The 23,939-nt window shown below is 39.6% G+C and overlaps 1 protein-coding gene across 2 annotated transcripts in view; it reads left to right on the top strand.

Moving 5' to 3' along the window:
- Nucleotides 1-23,939, top strand: part of GPR158 (G protein-coupled receptor 158) — a 203,835-nt gene that overhangs the window by 4,059 nt on the left and 175,837 nt on the right. For both annotated transcript variants that reach the window (XM_074900127.1, XM_074900126.1), the window contains exon 2: nt 12,576-12,681. In XM_074900127.1, the coding sequence (XP_074756228.1) occupies nt 12,576-12,681 (106 nt within the window). The remainder of the gene's footprint in view (nt 1-12,575; nt 12,682-23,939) is intronic.

Genomic DNA, 23,939 nt, shown 5'->3' with positions numbered 1-23,939 from the left:
AGCTTGCTGTCTTTAATTTCATTCTCCCACCCTGTCTCCCCCTTCCCAAGAGATGACAGTCAAACTGTCCAAAGTGAAGGCCCGGGAGGGTGAGACAATACGGTTGTTTGTCTTGCCAAGGCTAGCACTGTAGGCCAATACTGAGATGAAGTGGAGAAATCAAAGCCAACTCGATTGTGATGATAAATGTACCAGAAGCTATTCAGGCCTGGTGGGACCATATTAGTCCAGCACAAGGCTAAGCTGGTGGTGCTGACTGTCTGCAGCTTCTTAGCAGTGCTTGCTGGTGTTTTGTTGTCTGCATTCGCTGGTCTTCAGTCTGCCCAAAGTGCAGGGAGAGAACGTTAACCACCTGCTTACAAAATACAGTGTAAGCTCTCATTCAGAAATGAGGATCCACAGAGACCAGAAGTAATCGATGATATTAACCATTCCCTTCTCCTTTCTTAAAAAGGCTAAGGTGAAGCAGTGGAATTCACCATCTAATGTGCCTACAGCTCTAGTGCTGTAGAGGGTAGAGCATGATAGCACTTGTCACTGATCTTCTGCGACCCTCATCTGCTACTTCCTATTACATGATGAGAATGAACCATATTCCATGGCGCATGGTGAACCAGCTTGTCTCTCTGCAGCCCTGCTGTGGAAGCGGAAAGGTGTAAGAAGCTTTAGTCCTTTAGAAGGACTTGCTTGGCCCCTGGAGAGGAAATGGGAGGTTTTCATTGCTTCAGCAGTCTCAAGGGCCAGTGGGGAGGATCGCTCCTTGATCTGGAAGAAAGATGTGCAAGTAGTCAGCTACTAGGAATATACCAGTTTAAAAAAAAAAAGGTCCTTTTGGGTCACTGAGTCAATCTCCTGCTGTCACACGCCCACATAATTTCATCATCTGACCAATCTCCATCTTAAAGTAGGTGGTTTTCCCTCTTGGCTCTGAATAGGCATGCCAGGCCTAATGATTGGATAGCTGCTTCTGATTTCTGATCTAAATTTATTCACAGTCAGTTCTCATCCATTTATTTCTGTTCCAGAACTGCTTTCTATCTGAAATAGCACTCTTTGCTGATGTTTACTGCCCTGACCTATTTATAGGCAGCAGTCCCTTCTCCACCTTTGTTTACTAGACTACACAAACCAGCTTTCTTTAGTCTCCTGTTTTAAGCTCTCTGTTGCCATGGTCCCTCTTCTCAAGTCTTGTTCCAGTATTTCTTGAACGTGGTTAGTCAGATTCATGTGCAGTGTTTCAGCCTTGCACAATGACATCAATTATCCCCAAACTCTGATGAATGAATTGCTGCTTTTGCAGTTCAAAATGTTCTCTTGCATGCTGTTCTCATTTTCTTTAATGTCATGTTGTAATATGTCAACATTCTGGGAACTGGTCATCGCTCTTGCACTTTTTCATCTAGGAGGTCAGAACAGCTTTAAGATACAGAGACACTTTTTCCCTCCCACGATGTTCCAGAAAGGCTAGGTACTTTTTTCACCAAATCCAGGGCAGTATTTGCAGTCTTTTTTTAAGGACTACAGGAAGAATGCAATAAAATAATGGCTGTTTTGGCAGAAATATACACAGCAAGCTAAGTTGGTGTTTTGTTGTTTTTTCTTATTTTTGTTTTTATTTTGGATGATGAAGTGCACCATTTGCAGGTAACTTCAGAATGAATTTTGGCTGAATCAAGTGTTAGCTCTTAATATTTTTTGTCTTCCTGACATTTGCTACTTCTCTCTTAATTATTGGAAAGGTATTCCTTGGTGCAAAGATTAATCTTTATCTCACAGTTAAATTTAGCTGTTTCTTCCCTAAAGGCAGTGTAATGTAGTGATTGCCACTGTACTATTAAGAATGACTCGGACCACTCCAGTGTTAGGCCATAATGGAGCTTTTAGTTAAAGAAATATTATTTGAAGGCAAGTTAAACCATGGAGGTAGAACTATGTATGACAAATAAGCAATTTCTTGGGGAATACATGCGATTTAATCTTCTGCTAAATATTTCATAGCTATTAAATTGTTTGGTAAAATAACTATAAATGTAGACATAAAAAAATTATAAAAATCAGTATTTTTTCTTTTAAATATGGTTTCATTTCTTCCTTTAGCCCCTTTTTTTGGTTTTCCCCCTAATCTGTCTTTAGTCTCAGTACCAAACTAAGAGAGAAAATTCACTTTAACTGTTTAAAGAGGCTTTCTAATTTTTTGTCACCTGATACATTAGTTGTATAATCCTGAAAATGGTGAGGTTGACATACTTTCTATAACATGCCCTGGCCCATATAACATGAAGGTGTGGATGGATTTAGAACAGGTTTTAAAAATGGAGTAATTTATTTCCTAGAACTTCTGAAAGTCTTGGATTTATATTCCTGAAAAGAGGTGAGAACAGAGAAGAATCTTTCTGAGATTTACTGTCTGCTTATAGAACCCCCCAGTATGTTTTAAGTATTCTTGAGACAATTATGCCTGTGCCTTTTTCGTACGAGGTCATGGATAAGGATAGAAAACTGGGTGGTGATGAACCAAAAGGAACAATAAATAGGGATTTCTTTTTTAGAAACATGATTCAGCTTTCTTCACTATTGGAGAAATAGAAGTCGGTCTTTGAAGAAGGAAGTTAAATATGGCCAGGAGAGGATTGAAACACATACTGCATTTATGTCCACAATTATGTAGCGTATGGTAAGTTGCAATCAAAGGAACCAGCTTTTTGGGTCAAACTGCTGTTTCCACTCCTCTGTTCTCTACCCCTGTCCCCCCTGGGCACGGCTTCCAGCACTGCGGGTTATCAGAGGTCTTTTGAAGGTAGTGGATGTGTGACAGTCCTTACTATCTGAGATTCAGCTCCAGGACTGTCACCACCTATTCTGTCTATTCATGAACCCCATGTCATGAGGTAGAGAAGTGTTCCTAAAGGTCAGAACAAAAGCATTGCTGTATTAGGTCAGATGGAAGGCTTTCTCCAAAAGCAGCTTCTGGCAGGTACTTAAAGAAAAATGTAACATCAGTGGAAGTGCGCAGTTCTTCTATTTTTGATTATATCCCATTTACAAATAATAAAAAAATAAAAAATGTTTTTCAGACTCTATCTGAATGAGTGTTGATAGTAAGTACGGATTAAACTTGACCTCCATAATTCTAATTCACTCTTTAACCCGTTTTTGTCTTCTGCAATGTAGTTTGGCACTGGATTCTATAATATAGTTATTAACTGTTTGGAGAGAAAATATTTTCTGTTTTTAAATTTACTTCGTGAATCTAAATTCATTGGGAGATTCAGATTCTTGTAATAAAAAAACGCTTTGGAAAGTCTTCATTCATCTTCTGTGTCAGCCATACATAGTTGTGGATTATACCAGGTATTTTATCACTTGCAAACTTTGTCACTAGTCACCCATTTGTGGTCATCTGGGAATGTGTTGAACAGAGAAGGGATAGGTGTGGTGCCCAGTTTAACCTCTCTGCATGTGAAAGCCAACTTTTATCACACTGATACTCTCCAGAGGGGTTCAAAGTTTGGAGCCTTCCTGGCTCTGAAGTGTGCAGTGATGAAAATAATTTTTCTGCAAAGGCTGTCTCTACTCTAAACAATTTTTATATCTTGACTGTGTGTTGACCTTACAGATTCTATTTCAGGTTTCCTTTTTCTGAGGTATTTGAAAAGTTTTTAATTAGTAGAGCCTATGCTTTTAACACACTGCTTCTAAAAATGTCTGTTGGTTTTGTCTTGTAGTTCTGTATGTTCCTTGCCCAGGTTTATGCCTCTCCATTTTCCTTTTTTTTCCTTTTTTTTTTTTTGATGTTGGTTTCCACTTACTTTTCAGTTTTAAAATTACCTTATTATCTCTAAATCTTCAGTGTTAGAAGATGGGGTATAGTTAGGCTGAGACCATATCTCCCATCCAAGATCCTTCTAATTCAAAAGCTTTCTTGTTCCTAACCTCTTGTATTACTTTATACTGTAATGGCCCTTTCTTTCTACCTGTCTCTTTGACCCCATGGAGAGTAAAGGGAGCATTTAAAAAAAAAAAAAAAGCTGGTTTCTTACTAAATAGCTTCAATTTGGCTCTTAAGACCTTTTTTCATAGGGAGACTCTAATGTAAGTGGTACCCCGCCATCACTGACACCTCGTGTTCCTATACAAGGTGATGCTTTGTAACAGAGTTAAGATGCTAGCAGTAACTTTAACATCCTCAAGCAAAAAAAAAAATATCACTGCCCCTTGAAGTATCTGGGAAGCTCTCTGACTAAACTGCAGGGAAATCCCCAGAGAGGCAGCACTGCATGCCATAAATCTGAAGGCAAATTTAAATCTGAAATAATTCTTCAGACAACAGAGGATTCAGCTTTAAGTATTCCGCCCTTGTACTGTTCCAAATGGCCTAGAGGGATTTTTGTTGCAGGTGAATCCTAATTCATGTGCCCACACTGCTATATCTTACTCCTCAGTTAAGTTTATTTTTAGCGAAAGCTGATTCTCCTGTGAAAATGTGTGCTGAAAAGCAGCAGTCATGCTATGCCTGAGAAATTAGGTAAGTCTGCCTCTGTCCTGTTACTAAGAGATCAGTGGTAACAGTGTGAACGGATCAAAATTGTGTTCTATTAATGTCCCAGTAGCCTTTTGTGAATCTGGCTGGATATGCAGAGGTAATAGTTTTAAAATCATCTAAGTGATTCAGAATCCTGAATCTTAACTTTCAAAAGCATTTTGAACCTGCAGAAGCTGCTGGTTGCCAGTAAGGCTTATGGCTGAAAGTCACTTGTGAATTTGACATCAGGATTATGTTTGGATGCTCAGTTCATAGTACATAGAAGGAGCCTCATGTGTCTGGGAGTATTTGAAAATTAGTATTCTTGAAAGTGTCAGGCTCCAAAATGAGAGTGGTTCGAAGAGGTATCTTCCCTGAAAACATTGGCCATGGTAATTACAGTATGCATTTATCTAGAGGTGTGGGCATTTGCCGAGTTGGGATGGCTGTAGAGGATGTGTTTTTCTCCTTTTGTGGTAAGGAGGACTTACATAGGACAGCATGTAAGAGTGTATTAATATGGCAGCAAGAATCTAAGCATCATTTAGATTTGGGGCATGATGTCTGCTTCAGCATGTGATAACCCTGCCTTATACCTTAATTATGGCTGCTTGCAGCGCTTACAGTACAAAAATAAGCGTACAAACTTAGAAGACGCACTTTGAATGCCTGTTTAGCTGAGCTGTGATGACCTCTGTGGTCAAAGATATTATTTATCACTGTTTAAATGTTGGTAGACTGCTATTCTTTGCAGTTATGGCTTAAGTTGGCTGGGAGAAAGAGAGCATGATCTTCTGCTTTGTGATATAAAACCTGTATCTACAGAAGAATTTCTTTTGCCTGTGCTGTTACAACATGTTGTTACAATGAAATATTATAACTACAGAAACTATCAAGGTAGCTAGTAGGTTGGGAAAATAAGCTTAAATCAATTTCTGGCAGGGATTTCAGGGCAAACAGCATGCCAACAAACAGTGGTACTGGAAATTAAGACAGACATGAAAGCCTCTTAAATCAAACCTCTGACATGATGGAAAATCCTTGATGACATCATTCTTCAGTGCTTATCTGTTACATACAGTTCAACTGATTTTTTTCTTAACTACATGTTAAACATGAACGTGCAATCTATAAGTATCTGTTTTGTGTAGGGACTGTAAAATCGTGTCAGAAAACAAATATTTATTGTTATAAGGATATTAACAAAGTATATTTATTTGCCAGATGGTCCACAATTACCAGTAATATTGTTATTAATTTACGTTGCTTGGGTTCAGCCAGGCAGCATTGTCAGTGTGGATGGATGTGTTATGCTGACAAGCTGAGTCTATTCTTATGTCATTGATATTTGTCTTGAACACTTCTATCAAGATAGCAGAACTGCAGTTATTCCCAATTAGTTCAGTAAATATAACACTTACTGGTAGTTGGTCCATATACATTCTAGGAGGATGTATTCTTCCGTATGTTCCATTTTCCGAATGCTGAATCAAAAATAACTGAAAATGTGGGTGGCTAAACATGCTGTGCCAGCTACTGTATTAATCACAGATGAATTTCAGAAATACATCATTGTACATATTGGTGTACTCTATGTGTAATAATAGTGGGGTACAAGTCTGAGAGAGTATTTTAAAATGGCAAAGCATCCCGAATGAGTGCAGTAGGTCTTGTACCATCATGATGCATTCTGTAAATGCCATATGTATGCTTAAAGAAACTTTTCTTTTGAAGGCATTATATCCTTTAGTAGCAGACCCTGTTACTACCTCAGCAGAACTGCGATGTTACCATGTAGCATAAACATACATTGCAGATTTCTAGTGAAAAAAGAATAAAATGCACCATGGGGAAAAACTGGAAAGCCTATGATAGATTGTCAGCAGAGATTGTTTCCATATGCCTGCTTCTGGACTGTACTGTTTTTTCTTCCTGTAGATTTTCACCCCAGAAATTCACAAAGCTCTGAGAAAAGGAAAAAACAGAACAACTTAATCGTATCAGAAGTTCAGGTTGTGCTATGAAGAACTGCAGAGAGGAGAGTAGTGTAGGTAGAAATGTTTGTATTATGTTGATGAAGACTGGATTTTGTGAAAGGCAAATGTTCTTGTGAGAAAAGTTTATAACACAGAGAAGCAAAGGGAAAATGCATTCAGTTTTAAATGGAAGAATTTTGTAGTATTTCTGGAGGAAGTATTGTGAAAATATTTTGAAATTAGGTAATTTTCAGACCTGGGTGACTTAACAGAAAGCTCCTGACAAAACTCAAGCGTAAAATGGAAGTGCACATGAGGTGCAAGCAGGGTCAGGTAACCTGGGAGGAATATGGAGACGTGGCCTGGGCATGACTCTGAACATGAGCATCTTGTATCAGAAAGAGTGTGGCCAGCAGGACTAGAGAAGTGATTGCCCCCTGTACTCAGCACTGGTGAGGCTGCACCTTGAATACTGTGTTAAGTTTTGGGCCTCTCACTACAAGAAAGTCGTTGAGGTGCTGTAATGTGTCCAAAGAAGGGCAGCGAAGCTGGTGAAGGGTCTAGAGAACAAGTCTTATGAGGAGCAGTTGAGGGAGGTGAGGTTGTTTAGTCTGGAGGAAAGGATGCTCAGGGGAGACCTCATCGCTCTCTAGAACTACCTGAAAGGAGGCTGTAGTGAGGTGGGTGTCAGTCTCTTTTCCCAAGTAACAAGTGATAGGACAAGGGGGAATGGTGTCATGTTGCACCAGGGGAGGTTTTAGATTGGATATTAGGAACAATTTCTTCATTGAAAGGTTTATCAGGCATTGAAACAGGCTGCCCAGGAGAGCGGTTGAGTCACTATCCTTAGAGGTATTTAAAAGATGTGTCACTTAGGGACCTGGTTTAGTGGTGGAGTGGAGGTGTTAGGTTAATGGTTGGACTTGATGATCTTAAAGGTCTTTTCCAACCTAAATGATTCTATGTTGTTATGATTCTATGCATGGGTGAGGTTAGGGAAACCAAAGCCCATATGGGACTGAATCTGGTGAGGGACATGAAGGGCAGCAAGAAGTACACTGACAGCAAAACTGGGACTAGGGAGAACATGGGCCTGCTGCTGAATGGGGTGGTAGATTTTGTGACAGAGGACATGGAAAAGGCCAAGGTATCTGATGTCTTCAAAGTACTACAGGCTAATCAGCCTCACCTCAGTCCCTGGGAAGGTGATAGAGCAAATCTTTCCAAAAACCAATTCTTAAACGCATGAAGAGAAAAATGTGTTTGGAAGTAGTCAGCGTGGGTTTCTGAAGGGGAAATACTGTTTAATCAACCCAGTAGCCTTCTGTGTGTAGATGGCTGGAGTCCAGTTGGAGGCCAGTCACTACTAATATACCCCAGGGGTTGATACTGGAGCCAGTTCTGTTTAACATTTTCATTTGGTGGTCTGGATGATAGGGTGGGGTGTGCTTTTAGCAAGTTTGCAGATGATGAAAATTAAGAGGAGTGGCAGAGACCAGATGGTTGTGTTGCCATTCCGGGGGACTAAAACAGGCTGGAGAAATGAGCAACCAAGAACCTTGTGAAACTCAGCAAAGGGAAATGTCAAGTGCTGCACTTCTGGAGGAATGGGGGCGTAACGGCTGGAAAGCAGCTTTGCAGAAAAGGCCTGGGGGTTCCTGGTGCACACCAGAGATGAACCCCCAATGTGTGCTTGTGACAAAGATAACTGACAGCCTCCTGGTCTCTGTGAGAGGAAGAGCATTGCCAGTGGGTTGTGGGAGGTGATCCTTCCTCTTTACCCAGCCTGGTGGGGCCCCATCAGGAGTGCTGTGCCCTCTTCCGGGATCCTCAGTGCAAGAGCCAGGGATGTACTGGAGTGAACTCAGTGAAGGGCCAAGAAGATAATTAGAGATTGAAGCAACTGACAGACAAGAAGGGCTGAGAGAGCTGGGACTGTTCAGCCTGGAGAAGAAAAGGCTTCAGGGGAATCTTTCATGTGTAAATTCCAGATAGAGAAGTGTAAAGGAGACAGAGCCAGAGTATTCCCGGGGTAGTCAGTGGAATGACAGAAAGTACAGGATGCACAAACTGAAATACAAGAAATTCCATTTAAACATCAGGAAACTTTTTTTTGACACTGTGAAGGTGGTCAGACACCATAACAGGTTTCCCAGAGGTAGTGAAGTCTCCATTGTGGGAGGTATTTAAAAAAAAAAAAAAGTTGAACGGCCTGCTTTGAGCCAGTGGTTGGACTGGATGATCTCAAGAGGCTTCTTCCAATGGGAGCTGCTGTATGAATATGATTTTTACATCTATTTTGAACAACATAATAGTACCAAAGACTTTTCAAAGGATACAAGTTATTTAGTCAATTCTGATGTGAAAAATCTGGAAGTACACTTCCTTTCTTTCCAAACCTGGCTCTGAGCTTTAGGATGCTATCCTGCTTTCTACCTCTTGACCCACTAGAACATGCCACTAATTCTCCAAGTTGTAGTGTGTCTGGTACAAGGCCATATACAAATGCTTGCTTAGTGTACTTACTGTATGTAGTTCCTCTATCTTGTATGTGTAGTCTTTCTCACAAGTAACCTCTTAAGTAAGTTTTCTTTTGAAAATCTTTATATTCCTTTGTACTGACACTGTGCTTCTATAGGGCCTGCTCATGATACCACACAGCAAACTCTTAAGGTGTTTCTGCTCTAGCAGTGATTAGTTCACCCTTAATTTGCAATCTGTACCCCTCTGTGGAAGTGTTTGTGGAGGGAAAGGGAATTTTCCTCTCCTACCAGTTAAAAACAAAATGTGCACAAGGGAAAAGCTTTCCATTTAAAGGAAATAAAGACCTACTTCCCTAAGGTGCTTGAGAGTCTCCCAGGTGAATCTGTTGCAGTCCTAATAAGGATTAATCATCACTGTTTTTCCTACTGTATAAACTGATTTCTTTAGAGTAGTGAGAATGATGCTGATGCTTGAGAGACCCTTGCCAAGGTGACTGGCGTATAACATGAACTGGGAGAGCAAGGAATAGTGTCAGTCCCGGTCCTGCTGCCTGCTTTGTGCCTGTATGCAGCCATGGTGAGACTATTCATTTGCATAACAGGTCCTATTCCCAGCCCAGTCACTAATATTTATGCTCAGAAAGGTCCACAAAATATTAAAAACCTACCTGGTGAGATCTGCACATGACCAGATGAGGAAATAGTTACCTCTACTCCTGCAAGCATCTGAGACAAATACCTTGCTATCAGGTTAAGATAGGCTTGTAATCTACTGACATCAATGTCTTATAAAGAGTTAGTCTGTACTGTATGGCAGTTTTTCCCCTGAGGTCACTGGTCACCTGGAACATGGTAAAAAATAATTCATTGGGATGGAGGTGTAGTTTTATCAGTCCCTGGAGAAGCTGCTGTTCAAAACAAAAGTGGAAAAGCACAAAGCTGTAAACTAAAAATATTTCTGAATATTCTAGAAGTGTGGTGTGTGCCATTTCAAATTGAATTTTCTAGGGCCCGTACTTAAATATTTCAGGTAATTTCTAACTGCCTGGCATCAGATTTAGATTCTAGGCAGGAGATCACAGAATATCAGAATCATCTGCGTTGGAAAGGACCTTGAACATCACCTAGTCCAACCATTAACCTAACATTAACAGTTTCCAACTGTACCAGATCCCTCAGTGCTGTGTCGACCCGACTCTTAAACACCTCCAGGGATGGGGACTCCAGCACCTCCCTGGGCAGCCCATTCCAACGCCTGACAACCCGTTCTGGAAAGAAATGCTTCCTAATATCTAGTCTAAACCTTCCCTGGTGCAACTTGAGGCCATTCCCTCTTGTCCTTTGTTTGTTACATGGTTAAAGAGGCTCATCCCCAGCTCTCTGCACCCTCCTTTCAGGTAGCTGTAGAGGGTGATGAGGTTTCCCCTCAGCCTCCTCCAGACTAAACACCCCCAGTTCTCTCAGCTGCTCCTCCTATGACCTGTGCTCCAGACCCTTCACCAGTTTCGTTGCCCTTCTCTGGACACGCTTGAGTCATTCAATGTCCTTTTTGTAGTGAGGGGCCCAAAACTGAACACAGGAATCGAGGTGCGGACTCACCAATGCCAAGTACAGGGGTAAGATCCCTTCCCTGTCCCTGCTGGCCACGCTATTGCTGACACAAGCCAGGATGGCATTGGCCTTCTTGGCCCCCTGGGCACACTGCTGGCTCCTGTTCAGCCAGCTATCAATCAACCCCCCCAGGTCCCTCTCTGACTGGCAGCTCTCCAGCCACTCCTCCCCAAGCCTGTAGCGCTGCTGGGGGTTGTTGTGGCCCAAGAGCAGCCCCCGGCATTTGGCTTTATGGAAACTCCTCCAGTTGGCCTCAGCCCATGGCTCCAGCCTGTCCAGGTCTCTCTGCAGAGCCTCCCTACCCTCGAGCAGATCAACACTCCTACCCAACCTGGTGTCATCTGCAAACTGACTGAGGGTGCACTTGGTCCCCTCATCTAGGTCATCAAATGAGATGAAGGAGGATGAAGTGCATCTGTACTGTCTAAATTCCTACTGGCTATCCTACATAATTTCTTAATCATTCTTAATCAGATCACTTAAACAATGTGCTTGTGTTTCTCCAGTGAGTGTATAGCATATCTGAAGATGAATGTCCAAATATAGCTGTTGTGGACACTTTGCACTTGGTTGTATTAGGGCCCTGTATGAGGTAGCAGTATTGTCCTGGTTTTGATCAAGCTTATTCTCTTATGAACAAAATCAGAACAAGCATAAGTGGCCTCTCAAAGCTCTTTTGTTATTATTAGCGTTCTTATATTTACTGAACCTTAATTGAAAGAGGCAACTCACTTTGATGTGAGTTGTTGTTGAGATGGAGGTTGGGCCATGCCCTTGGTAGTCCACAGCCTGAAGGGCGGGATGATGGTGTTTGTGGGAGTTCAGACCATGGAAATCAAAACGTTTGTATAAAGTGACTGAAAGAGTTGACTTAAAAGGAATGGTACCCTAGATTTAAGAAATCAGTAGAGAGTATTTATCCATTATGAGTGAGTTCATGTAATGATCTAACTATCAAAAATTGCCTGCTGATGTTTTTGCGAAGTCCAGACAGCAGTGAAACAGTCACAGATACATGCTCTCACTAGGTGCTATAGATGTTCTATGTCCAAAGTCATTCTGGAGGTTATTTTAGAGAGAAAGAGGAAATTTCTGAGGGCTTTTTTCACGATTTGTAACTACAGTCTTACAGCTTTTTTTTTCCTTCTGGTGATTTCTGAGTTTATCAAATAGATCATTTGCTTTGAAATTGGGTTGTTAGCTTTTAATTCAAAAAAATTTCTGAGGGAAACTGTTGATGATGAAAACTTGAGTGTTCTTGGCATAGAACTAGTACAGTTCAGACAGTGCTTGAGGACCTGAGTGTGTAGGAAACTTTTTTTTTTTTGTTTCATGGACATCAGTGGCCTACTCCTGGCTTGTGCTGCCGTTCTGATGTTCTATCAGGTATTATACCAGCTCTGGCTGACAGAGGTGGGGAGAGGGGTTTGGATGCCTACTGGAGGAGGATCCTGAGCTGCCGAGGGGAGGCCTGAAGTCACTGGAGGTTGGGGTGTCTCTGGGGAGAGTGTTGAAAAAAGGCTTTTGCCAGTTGTTTTGGCAAATAGCATTCCTTGGATCAAAGGGGAGGATGTCATGGGGGTGAGGTGTGGCGCCTGGTACAGTACTTGAGGTCAGCTGGGGAGGTTACTGGCTTTGGAAAAAGTAGTGCAGGTTGTTCATTGTATTTTAGTTCTTTGATGCATTGTGAAATGTGAAGGGCATTAAATTGTCTGAGTGTATAACTTACTCTTACCTGCTGTGTTACACTTAGTGTGTTAGATTTACGGAGTTCTTGTCGTAATACATCTCAGTAAGGTCTAACATAAGAATGTATCTCTGCAATACTGGCTTCAGGAACACAAAACTCTATTTTTTCATACATTTCATCAAATTCTGTATTTAGAAAAAAGATGTAGTTCTGCTTTGCAGGCTACAGCATCATAAAGAAGTTTAACCTATTTCTTTAGTCGCTGTGTTCAAGGCTGCTTTTCTCTTTTTCAGAGGCGTTGTCAAAGTTGACATCAATCTGCAGAAGGTGGACATTGACCAGTGTTCGAGTGAGGGATGGTTCTCGGGGACGCACAGGTGTCATCTCAACAATTCTGAGGTATGTCTGCCCCTAAGGGACTGAGCTACACTTCAATAACAAGTCTTTCCATTATGTATAATTTTTGTAGTATAAATGCTATCTATTTTATAGACTTTAAATGCATTTAAATGGTTTGTAGGCTGAAAAAAATGCTTCTGCGCAAGGCTTTACAGTATGTATGAGTGTCAGGAGTGCCTGCTTTTCAGAAATATTGGTGTTAAATAAACAGAAGCCAAGTTATTGTGCAGCTATAACAGCTATAGGAAAGAAGAATATTACCAGTGAAATGATTTATGAAGTTCTGCTTGCAATTAAAACAATTACTTTGCACTCAAAATCAAACTAGGCTTTTAATGTCAGTGCCACTTTTGACAGGACAGCCTTGCAAAATACAGTAAAAATAGCTCAAACGCTAATAATAATTATTCAGAAAAACATGGGCTTTTGGTAGAATGATACAGGTCAACAGGCAGAATTGGATACTGTAATTCTTTCTTAATAGAAATGCCAACATTTTTACAGAGCTGACTAAATGTTTCTGTTCAACTCCTTCCTGCTTCCCCTTTCTTCTGAAGGTCTGTGTCTGGCTCAGTCTGTCAGCATATCATAGAATAGCCTGGTCAGTCACATGTGTTCAATGAAACTTTAAAACAAAATACATTCAGTGATTTTTCTTTTCATTATGACATATGATGTTGTGTTCAAAGGCACCCATTTGTTTTCTGTGAAAGTAGGCACCTCATGCACTTCTGTGCTTTCAGAAAGGACAATTAAAATGCAGCAAAAGTGATGGTTGTCTACCAGAAGTTAGGAGATGTTTGTCTAACTTGTTATAAAATGCCAGTTTATGAAAGCCAAATCTAAATTTAGGAAGAGTTAGTTTTCAATTAATCTACTAACATTTTTGAGCAAGAAAAACTCAACTTTTTTTGTACATCCTTTTGGTATTTTTCACTTTTTTTCTTAAAATTACCTTGAAGTGAGAAATCAAGTAGTCTTTGATAGACTAATTTTAAATGAAATATTTCTGCAAATGGAAAAAAAATAGTTGTGTGGGGTTTATTTTTTTTGTCAAGTACTTTTTGACTTCTGAATTCAAGGGAGCACTTTTTAAATATCTCATGTTTCTTCCTAGAAGAAAATACTGTTTCCCACGAGATTTGGTAAACCTTATTTTTTTTAATACATGTTAGTTATCCTGAATACGATTATATATTTTGACAAGTGCTCCTCCTTTTCCTAAAGTCTTATGAGCAAAATAGCAGAGGGGTGGGATTGTAATTTGCATCTCTTCCTGGAACCAAGAAGAAAAACCCTTATGAGAAGACTAAGAAGAAACAAGACAAAAGTAGAATAGGGAAAATGAAGACAGATCAATAGTGAGATTTAATGCACCTTTGGTCTGTTTCAAAGCCCATCGTTTGCTGTAATGGGTTCTGAATCATGCTCTATATTCTCAAATATAGGAAAACAGAATCTGAGTCAAACCGCACTGGATATAATTCCACAATTACACTTCCCTTCCAGATCAAAGTCCTTAAGAGTGTGTCCTGGAGAGAACAATGCAAAAAGCTACTCTCTCTGGAAGAATTTGTTGGAGAAGGGGGGGAAATAAAAGGATTTTTTTCCACTCTTTACAATTAATTTTCATGGGAGTAAAAAAGTAGTTTTTATTTCTCTGTAGAATTAACTCTGATTATGAAAAGGGGTTTTCTTCATTCAGTAAAATCTACCTTCTATTTCATTATTGCATGAGACAAGTGGAGTGTCATTTAGGAAACTGAGTGCAGGATTTCATTCTGCATGAAAGACAACCTTAACTGTTACAGAAAGTTTTCTATGACTTGCAGAAAACATTTTAATTCTGCAGTCTTTAGCGTCTCAGTGGGCAAGCTGGAAAATCTCACCTCTGTGATTTAATCTGTTGGTGTGCATGAGGAACTGAGGTGGCTGTCATGGACCATGGATGCAAAGCCGGTGCCTCCACCAGCTTTGAGCCAGTACTGCGTTCCTGGCATTCTGGGTTTCACTGTCGTGCTGAGAGGGTGGCGGGTGCTTCCTATCTGCTGAAGAAGAGAATAACATTTCTTTTACTTAAAATATATATTACAGAATGTTTCTTCATGTTGGGGTTCTGGGGTGTGTTGTTGTAAAGCTGACTGTGCTCAAGTAGGTTTCTTTGCAGAGCTTTTATTTACCAGGCTTACTTGCACTGTTGGTTTTACTTTGTTTTTTTCTGTCCCTGTTTATTCTGCATAGTTTTTTCCTTGTTATTTAGAGCTAACGGACTGCTTCACATAGTTTACAATAATCTTTTTTTCATACAGCACTTCTGCTACTGTTAAGTCCAACCTGATATTCAGTATAAAACCAGAGCTTCATTGTGCTGGTTTGACAATAGAAAGCACTACTTTTGCTGACGTTCCAAAGGATGTTTTGTTTTTCATACTGGATGGTGGCATGTTTTTGTTTTAGTAAGCATACTGCCATGCTGTAGTCTGTGAGTTCCTGTGATGCAAAAAGGAGTTAAAATATACATTCTAGGGCAGAAGTTCTTTAATGAGTGATGCTGTGTATGTGAGAAGGGTTCACATTCACATCTTAAGGTGTTAACAGCATGGGTAAAGTAATGAATGCCACTTCATGAGTGGCTTTTCAACTTGTATGTAGAGCAAAAATCTGCCAGCTGTTCTCCTTTCTCCGTGGCACTTACCAGAGAATTATATCAACAAGGCTCTCATGGTTAAAAGAAGAATATATAAATAATACAAACCTCCCCCAAAATAAACCTTGCAAGGCCAATACACCTTATTGCACCTGAAGAGGATGAGACTCCTTGCTTAATAACAGTGACCCTGGGGATGGGGAATTGCTGGGAACAATCCATAAGAGAGAGTTTCTCTCCTTTTAGGCTATGGTCACCACTTTAGGAGAATTCAGTCTGTGGACTTTTCTTTCTTTACAAGCAGGTCCCATATGCTGCTTTTCACATTTGTTTCATTGGATCTACCCCGTGGAATAAGGATAAATTATACACTTGTGCAACAATGCTTTCTACACAGTTTGCATTATAAATGCTAATGAAATGATATTCCCTATCCTCTCTTTTACCATTTTAGAGGCAGTTACAGAAATATCTGCTGACACTGGAATGCTCCACCCCAGATTACAAAGTCTTTCTCCAGTAGAGTAAGGAAGAGAACGGAGATCTTTGGATTTCCAGTTCTGCTTAAGTTAAACCCTTCTTCCTCTCTTTAGTTTTGATAGGTGATTTGAGTATTTAGTGCAGCATAGCCTTTCTGCAAACCGTTTGGTAAGCCTTTCCCATAGCGAACTTCTGATTTGGCTCTGAAAGTCTGTTTACTGTGTAGCCCATACTATATGGCTGGGCTACCAATGCCATTAAATCTAAGGCATAAAGCTCAGTATTTCAGAGATGCAACTCCCCTCTTCCCTAACACTATGAAAGCATAACAAATGACAGAGAAGGGGAAGGGAGTGACTTAGGGAATGGACAAGAGCAGAAAAAAACCAAAAGGGTTACTAAAATGCTTATTTACTTGGTCTTATATTTCAATTAATTTATACTGGCTAAAATCTACTAGACACATAGCAGATATTTTCTTACTTTCTGTTCTGTCCTGAAGTGTTTATCTTCTAAATAAAAACCAATTGAAAAGAGGGAGATAGAGGTGCATTACAGTGAATGTAAACATATGGTAAACCAGTGGTCTGTATGTGCTAGACAGAAAAAAGGAAGGAATGGATGGGACCCTACTTCTACCAGAAAGTAAAGAGATTTTTGTTGAAAATACTGTATTGCCTTCATGTGCTCTGAGACACAATCCCTAAGAGATGATGTTAACTCTGATAGTGGGTTTTGGCTTTGGAAGGTCATCAAGAGTGACCTGATACTGTAAAGAAATAGTTGTAGTGCTAGTCTTTGCTTCAAAGAAGAATAGTGTGTGGTTGAGCAGCTGAAGAGTATTATGACTCAAGTACACAAAATGTTTAGCCGTGTTCCTCCTTTAATGGCCATCTGTCCTTAGATTTAGGTGTTCCTCAGGAGGTAGATTTGTGGCTCTTAAATATATTGCTTTATGGTGCCCTCAAATTAAATACACAACAAAAGCAAGTGCTGGAAACCTTAGATTCCCCATTTTTAAATTGACTACCTAAATTCCTAATTTTTTTTTTTTTCCTGATTTGTTCTCTCTTGTGCACAGGACCCGTATATCCCTGATTTCATAGTAGCATAGATGAACTGAGAGAACAAGAGTGCCCTCCTTCAGCCTCAGGATGACTGGAGACTGCATGGTCTAATTAGGCAGGAAGTTAGGTGAGACTTTATACAGGAAATCCAAACTGCAGCAGTGGCTAAAGTCTATTTCAGTTGTGATTTTTTTTTCCTTTTTTTTTTTTTTTTTTTTCCTCATTTGTATCAGCCAAAAAGAGGCTGATGGCCAGGTGTTCTTTTCTTGACCTGAGGGAAGAGGGGACAACTCATGGTGAAGCACAGTGCTACATTCTCTTTCCTGCCCTCTCCCTTGACACTCAAATAGAGAACAGTTTCCCTGAAAAAGTACATGGGCAAGAGATGTCGATTCTGTGGGGCTGCAACAGATGAGGCAGGTAATCCTTATGGGTCCTTTCCAACTTTATGACTGTATCTGCAGGGTTAGGAAAAATAAAATTAACTAGGTAGAGATCAAAATTATGCAGATAATTCTGAGATTAACAAACATAGAAAAATATAGTTACCCAATAACAAATCCAAAGTAATTTCATTGTACAGGCAAGTCTGGTTATGGGGGTAAGAAAACATGCATTTTTACCCTATTTGAAAACTTTGAAGATTTTTCTTTTAATATTATATTCCTTCCTCATACATGCTGGCAGCAGCTGCTGGCACTCTTAGTAACACCTTTAGAGTCCTTGTTGAGACACCCACAATAAAATCAGGGCTGAAGAGCATCTGAAGAAATCAGCCAGCATAACCCGTTGAGCTTGGCCAAACGCTTCCAAGCAAGTAGCATCGGTCTGTGAAAAATGGCAGTCGACTCCATGCTGTTCCCCCATCCTTAATGAGACTGCCAACAGCTTGCAGTGCAAGGCAGGCTCAGCTGACATTCCTTTGGGTTTCAACAGTATTCCACAAATGACAGCGTGTAAAAATATCTAGAGGGAATAAGAGAGGCAGAGTAAACAAAAAAGCTGCATTGCTGTCTGTATATAGTGTGTGTATATCTGTGTTTGTAGAAGGAAAGATGCATAGGCCTACTGTGTGTGTACTTATTCTGCACAAACACAAAAATCAGTTGAGAAAGGAAAACAAACAAGCAGTACAGCCAAAATTTATTTTCTATTGTTTAGCAAAACATTTGGGACATCATATTTTATTATACTGTATGTAGTGCTACAGACAACCAACAAAAAAGGGGGAGGCGGGGGCTGAATAAAAATAAAATTGTAATGGGAACTGAGTTGGGAGAGAGGAAAACAAGTGCTTTCCATTTTTTTCAAACTGATTCTTTCCAGTACTCTTGTCAAACTGGGAAAAGGCTAATAATGAACATAATCTGTGGGAGAGGAAGCATGACAAGAGATTATTATCCAAAATCATAACCCAGTGGGTCATATTCAGTATCATCGGTTTCACTTATTACTTGCATGTATTTTCTGTCCTGTCCATTAGGAAAAATGCAGTCAGGATGAGAAAAATTTGAAGAGAAAGCTTCTTGGTGATTCAGTTGGAGTGAACAGCGTTTATGGAATGTAGTTAACTTCTAATTTGGAAATAATCATCATCCTTGTAGCTACAGATTGCATCCAAGATAGGGCAAGAGAAGTACCCAATCTAGGGTAGAGAGCATATGTCAGGATATATTTTCTCTTGGAGGAAAACAAGATCTTTAGTGGTAGAGTACAAATACTAAATGCTGTATCAAATCCTGGGCTAAAGGGGCAATCTAAGACAGAAAGGCTAGTGGCTTGGTTCAGTACACAGATAAAGAAAACATAGCCAGTACTTCTTGGATTCAAAAGCATAAAGGCATATCTGTTCTCTCAGACTGATGGCTGCTCACACAAATCAGTGTATTTGAAGAGCATGCAGTAGACACAAAGAACATTTTTGATGCTATTTTAAATAACTTTGCATCATCTGCATTCATGGGAAAAGTCTCCTTATGGCAGTGTACCAGATCTAATCTGGCACTCCCCCAGACACAATTACATAAAATAAGGTGGAGGTTTGTCAGAGCTTTCAGTGATAAACAAGGTGCTAAGAAAACCAACTTTCAGTTTAAGGAAGAGCCAGGTTGCTTAGCTACAGCATCTTTGCCTGTTTAGAAAAAAATTTAGATGATTCTGTATTTTGCAGGAGCTAATCTTGGTTATCAATGTTTTCTCCAAAAGAAGAAACCCTTTGCAACAATTCCTTTCATCCTAGTTAGCAGTGTTAACCTGAGCATTTAAATCATCCGAGTCAGTTCTATTTGCTGCTCTTCTTCCCCAGAGTTGAAAAGTGAAAAGCAGTAGATGATTGGTTCAATGATGCTGTCTGACAAAAATGAAAATAGCATGGAGGTATTTGGTTTCTCTTGCAGTTGACAGGCGATGATAGCATTGCATCAATTACCAGTTCTTTCAGATCTATTGATGCAGCTTTCAGATCTTTCTCTGCTGAACAGAGCATCCTGTTAGACAATGCCAGTTAGCTGAATTGGTGGTTCTCCCCATTGTGTTTGGGAAGGAAAGAGGTGAGTCCCAGAAGTTTAGTTAGCTGGGGGGACATGGACAAAATATACCTGGTGGGAGCAAAGGGGAAGCTGCAGAGAGAGGGGTGGCACAGGGAGGAGCTCTTCTCTGGAGCAAGACTGAGAAACTGTGACTGGGGCGAGATACGGTAGATCAGGCTGTAGCGGAAGCCATGGAAAACCGTGCAGGAAGAAGCCTGGGGACTGTAGTCAGGTTTGAATTGTTCTCCTTTGGCAGGCTGGCTGTGAGTTACCTTCCCCAGATGTGAAGTAGCAGTTGCTGTTATCAGATCTAGGCACAGCTTCATTCAGGGCTCTCATTTGTTATCGCTACGTTGAAGACTGTGCAATATCTGAAAAATGTCTCTACTAGCATTAAACACAATTAGATACATGCAATTAGATAAATACACAGCATTTTGGTATCAAAGCATCTGGTCCATCCTATGTGAGATTTGATATGCTTATCATGGAAGATACACAAGTACTCCCATATCTTGTGAGATAATATAGACTATTACCCCACTTACAGCTGGAACACAGAGGCAAAATGATTATCTCTAAACTGACAGACACCCTGACTCAAATTGAGATGTGTTCTCCAGGCATGCAAATTACTGTCTGTACAGTTTGGTTTCTGCGGAAAGGTACATGGAGCATGTGAGCCGAAAGGGAGTCCTGATGTGCACCAGCTGGGGCCTGGGATGGATCATCTTCAGAGTGTGATTTTTGGGGTGCGTTACAGCATGCAACCACCCTACGCTTCGGGTACTTCCAGGAAGAGTTAAGCATCCTGATATGTTTTTGAAACCTGTGTTTTCCCAGCTTTGTAGTTTTCTTAGTGGTCTGATTTGTGATAGCATTCAGGTTAAAAATGAAGCCACCCAACAGCCTCTTAGCTAAACACGCTGTTGCTGCACTTGCTGTCATTGCAGAGGACACCAGCTTCCTATGAACTGTGCAGACTCTTTTCCTGGCTTGCATACCTCGCTGTTTGCTTACTGAGGCAATATACTGCAGAGGGTTTTTTGGTTGTTAAATACGAAAATTCTGCTCATGCACATATTCTACAGTTAATTATTTTTGTTGAAAAAAACATGGAATTGAGAAACAGTAAACCCATGGAAAAAATGTTATCTGCCTTATTCCTCTTTTTTGATAAATTAAAATTATATTGAAAAAATGTTAAACATCCCAAGATGAAAAACTTGAGAGAATGCTGCTGAATCTTCATATTCAAAACAATGTATTGAGCCATAGTAATAGCCTTAATGGAAACAAACTCATTTAGTTTTATTTTTGGAACACAATTTTATAGCACTAGACATTCAAATACCTTAATTTTTGTTAGCGACTCCTGGTAGGAACTGAATGTATTTTTGCAAATGAAAAAGAACTGCTTTTGGTTTACCTATGCTTTTGTTTAGATCCCAGTAATTCATATGATTTGTTCTTCTAGTTTGCATTTGCCAGTACTGTAAACTGATGACTATCGGGTCATCCATTTGCTGAGCAGCAGCTGGTCTAGAAATTTCTGTCTTTACTAACCTACTTAAGATCTTCTTTTGTCTTTCTTCATTGCTTTGTTGCCCTGTGCTGTTTTAGGTCATGAATATATTAAGCACCAGTACTAACATGGGAATGCAGAATATCTGATTTTTAATCTTTATCTTTCTTATTTTCTTATGTTTTGGCTAGTTTATAAGCCATTACTGAGCTTTGTTGTATTGCTGCTTTTCTTTCTCATTCATCTCCTTTAAGGGTTTTACTCTTCTTCCTGTCAGTGAATTAGTGAAAGAAAAAACACTTCTCCTCAACATCTTATGCATGTAAACTTCTCAAGATAAAGAAGATATTTGCTGTCTTTGATTCCTCCTTTACTTGGAAGAGATGGTGAGGAAAAGTAGATATTATTGTAGAGACAAATAAGACAATTTCGCGTTTGTAATACTGCACTGGTTTTTTCTTGCAGCAGGATCAGAATTCCTCTGCAGTTAAATTTAGTCCCTAGATTTACTCCAACTATCATTTGCAGGTTTCCATTTACTTGCATAAAATAGTAGGATTTTCTCCACTTTTTCTGTCAGAATATAGTAGTTACTTTTTTTTTTTTTTTTACAGCACCAATTCCATCTAATCATTCTGTTAACTTTTTAATCTTTCAAATATGGTTGGCTAGGGAAAAAAATATTCATGGAGTGGTATAACTGTGCATTCTAATTTAGGCAAAGTGAGTCCTGTAACTTTCATAAGTTACGGTCTTACTCTTACATTTGAAAATAAAGCTAACTAAACTAGGTTTGTCTGACCTGAGAAACAAACTGAGCTTTCTCTATAGCTGATAAATTGAATTATTTGCAAATATTTTTTTGTGTGTATATTTTTATATATACATTTATTTACAGTTATTCTGTATATGTGTGTGCATATGTATGAACATCATATAAACGCTCTCTACCCAGCCTGATGAGGCAGCATCTGAAAGGCTGTGTACAGTTCTGGGTTCCCCAGTTCAAGAGACATGGATGTACTGGAGTGAGTCCAGTGAAGGGCCACCAGAATGACTAAGGGTTTGGAGTGCATGTTGAACAAGGAGAGACTGAGTGGAGCTGGGACTGTTCAGCCTGGAGAAGAGAAGATTTGGGGGATTTTATGTGTGTGTAAATACCTGATGGGAAAGTGTAAAGGAGACAGAGCCAGACTCTTCTTGGGGGTAGTCAGTGACAGGACAAGAGGCAGTGGGCACAAACTGAAACAGAAAAAGAAAACTTCTAATACACTGTGAGGGTAGTCAGACACTAGAACAGGTTGTCCAGAGATATGGTGGAGTCTCCATTGTTGGAGGTATTCAGAATCTGAATGTACGTGGCCCTGGGCAACCTGTTCTAGCTGAGCCTGCTCCGAGCGGGGGTTGGGACTGGATGATCTCCAGAGGTCCCATCCAGCCTGCTGTATGATTCTGTGGTCAGTTCTTCTTTCATCTTTCTCATGATTTGTTTTTCCTGTTTGATTTATATCTGTAGAATATGGTATCCCTTTTGAACTTTGTATTTTCGCTCTGTTTTATTCATGTTCATGTCAAGATTCTCTTCCGTTGTCAGCTGCTTTTGCTCACCAGTCATTTGTTTAAAACTTCTTGTAAGTGTGTGAAGATGTGCATGTGAGTTTTTTGAGAAATCATTTACTTCTGATGTTCTTTCTGTAACAAGCTCAACACTTCTTTCTCCTGCTACAATAGAAGAAATGGAGTAAATATATTCAGATTCTTATTTTTTAGTTAATAGCTGCAAACATATCTACTTACTTTTAGAACTTCAAAAGCTGATTTAGTAGAGATAACACTAAGATTTTGAGTGATGATACTGGCTTGCTACTTGGGCTAAGGTTGAAATATTTTTATCCCTTCATATATATTATCTTTGAAAAGGGGGAAGATCTGTAATGTAGATAGGGTAGTAGGATTTATTTGGATAACATATGCTGCATTATAAAATGTGAGTTTTCTAAACAGAGTAAATTAGCCTAAAATGTATAGGATACTCTTCTAGAGATAGAGGAGAATTGCTAGGGCTAGTCAGTAAATTGTTATTGGCTTGTTTGAAATTAATGATGTTTCAATACTTGTTTTCATCCTGAAATGGAGTGAAACCAACACCAGCACTACATTTTCCTGAATTAATGTTTTAAAGTATTAATTTGGAAATATGAAAATACATATTTCAGGGAGCTGCTCTGGGAAATTGTATAATTTGAAAGACTGATAAAACTTGATTAAAAATGTGCATTAGTTTTAATCCTTTTTTATAGAGGCAAAAAAAAGGAAAAAAATTACTTGGGAAAGTCCTGTTCTGTGATAATGGAAAAATGGCTTGGTGATAACATTTTGAGCAATTCTAGAAACCTACCTAGCAGTCAAAGCCCCACTAATAATATGGCCTTTTTTCCTCTTGGAAGGTTTAGAGACTTTTGATACTGTTTGTCCAGTTCCATCACTAATTATATCTATCTTACACCATTGTATAGTTGTTGTGTTTTTAAGCTCAGCCAAAACAGCTTGTCTCTCTTCCAGGAAAGGAAATAAAATAAAGCAGCGCTCTAGAACTGGTAAACTTTTACAAGACATGATAAAACATCTTTAATATTCCAATATGTACAAGACATGACACAAATTGGTTTCAGGCATGCGAGAGCAAACTTTTGCCCTGTAGAGTTCAAGTTCCTGAATTCCTTTTTGTTCCAGAGCCCTGCAGAGTGAATACTGTGTTACACTAGCTGAAGGAAGCATCTCTTGGTAGTTCAATTAGACAGAATTTTTATATGGGTAACTAATATAATGCTTGTTCGAAATAAATGTCTAAATAAAAATGCTCCAATCATCCTGATATGAATCTTCTGGAATATTTTTGTGAAAAACTCTAAGACTGATTTTTTTTTTTTTTTTCTTCTTGGTAATGGAATGAAACTTAATTTTGAAGTTTGAGTTTTCTTGCAGGATAGGCCTCCATAATAATTGATTGC

This window comes from Athene noctua, chromosome 2, assembly GCF_965140245.1.
Source record: "Athene noctua chromosome 2, bAthNoc1.hap1.1, whole genome shotgun sequence".
NCBI lineage: Eukaryota > Metazoa > Chordata > Aves > Strigiformes > Strigidae > Athene > Athene noctua.
The sequence above is the reverse complement of the archived record's forward strand: the minus strand, read 5'-3'. Positions and strand labels throughout refer to the sequence as shown.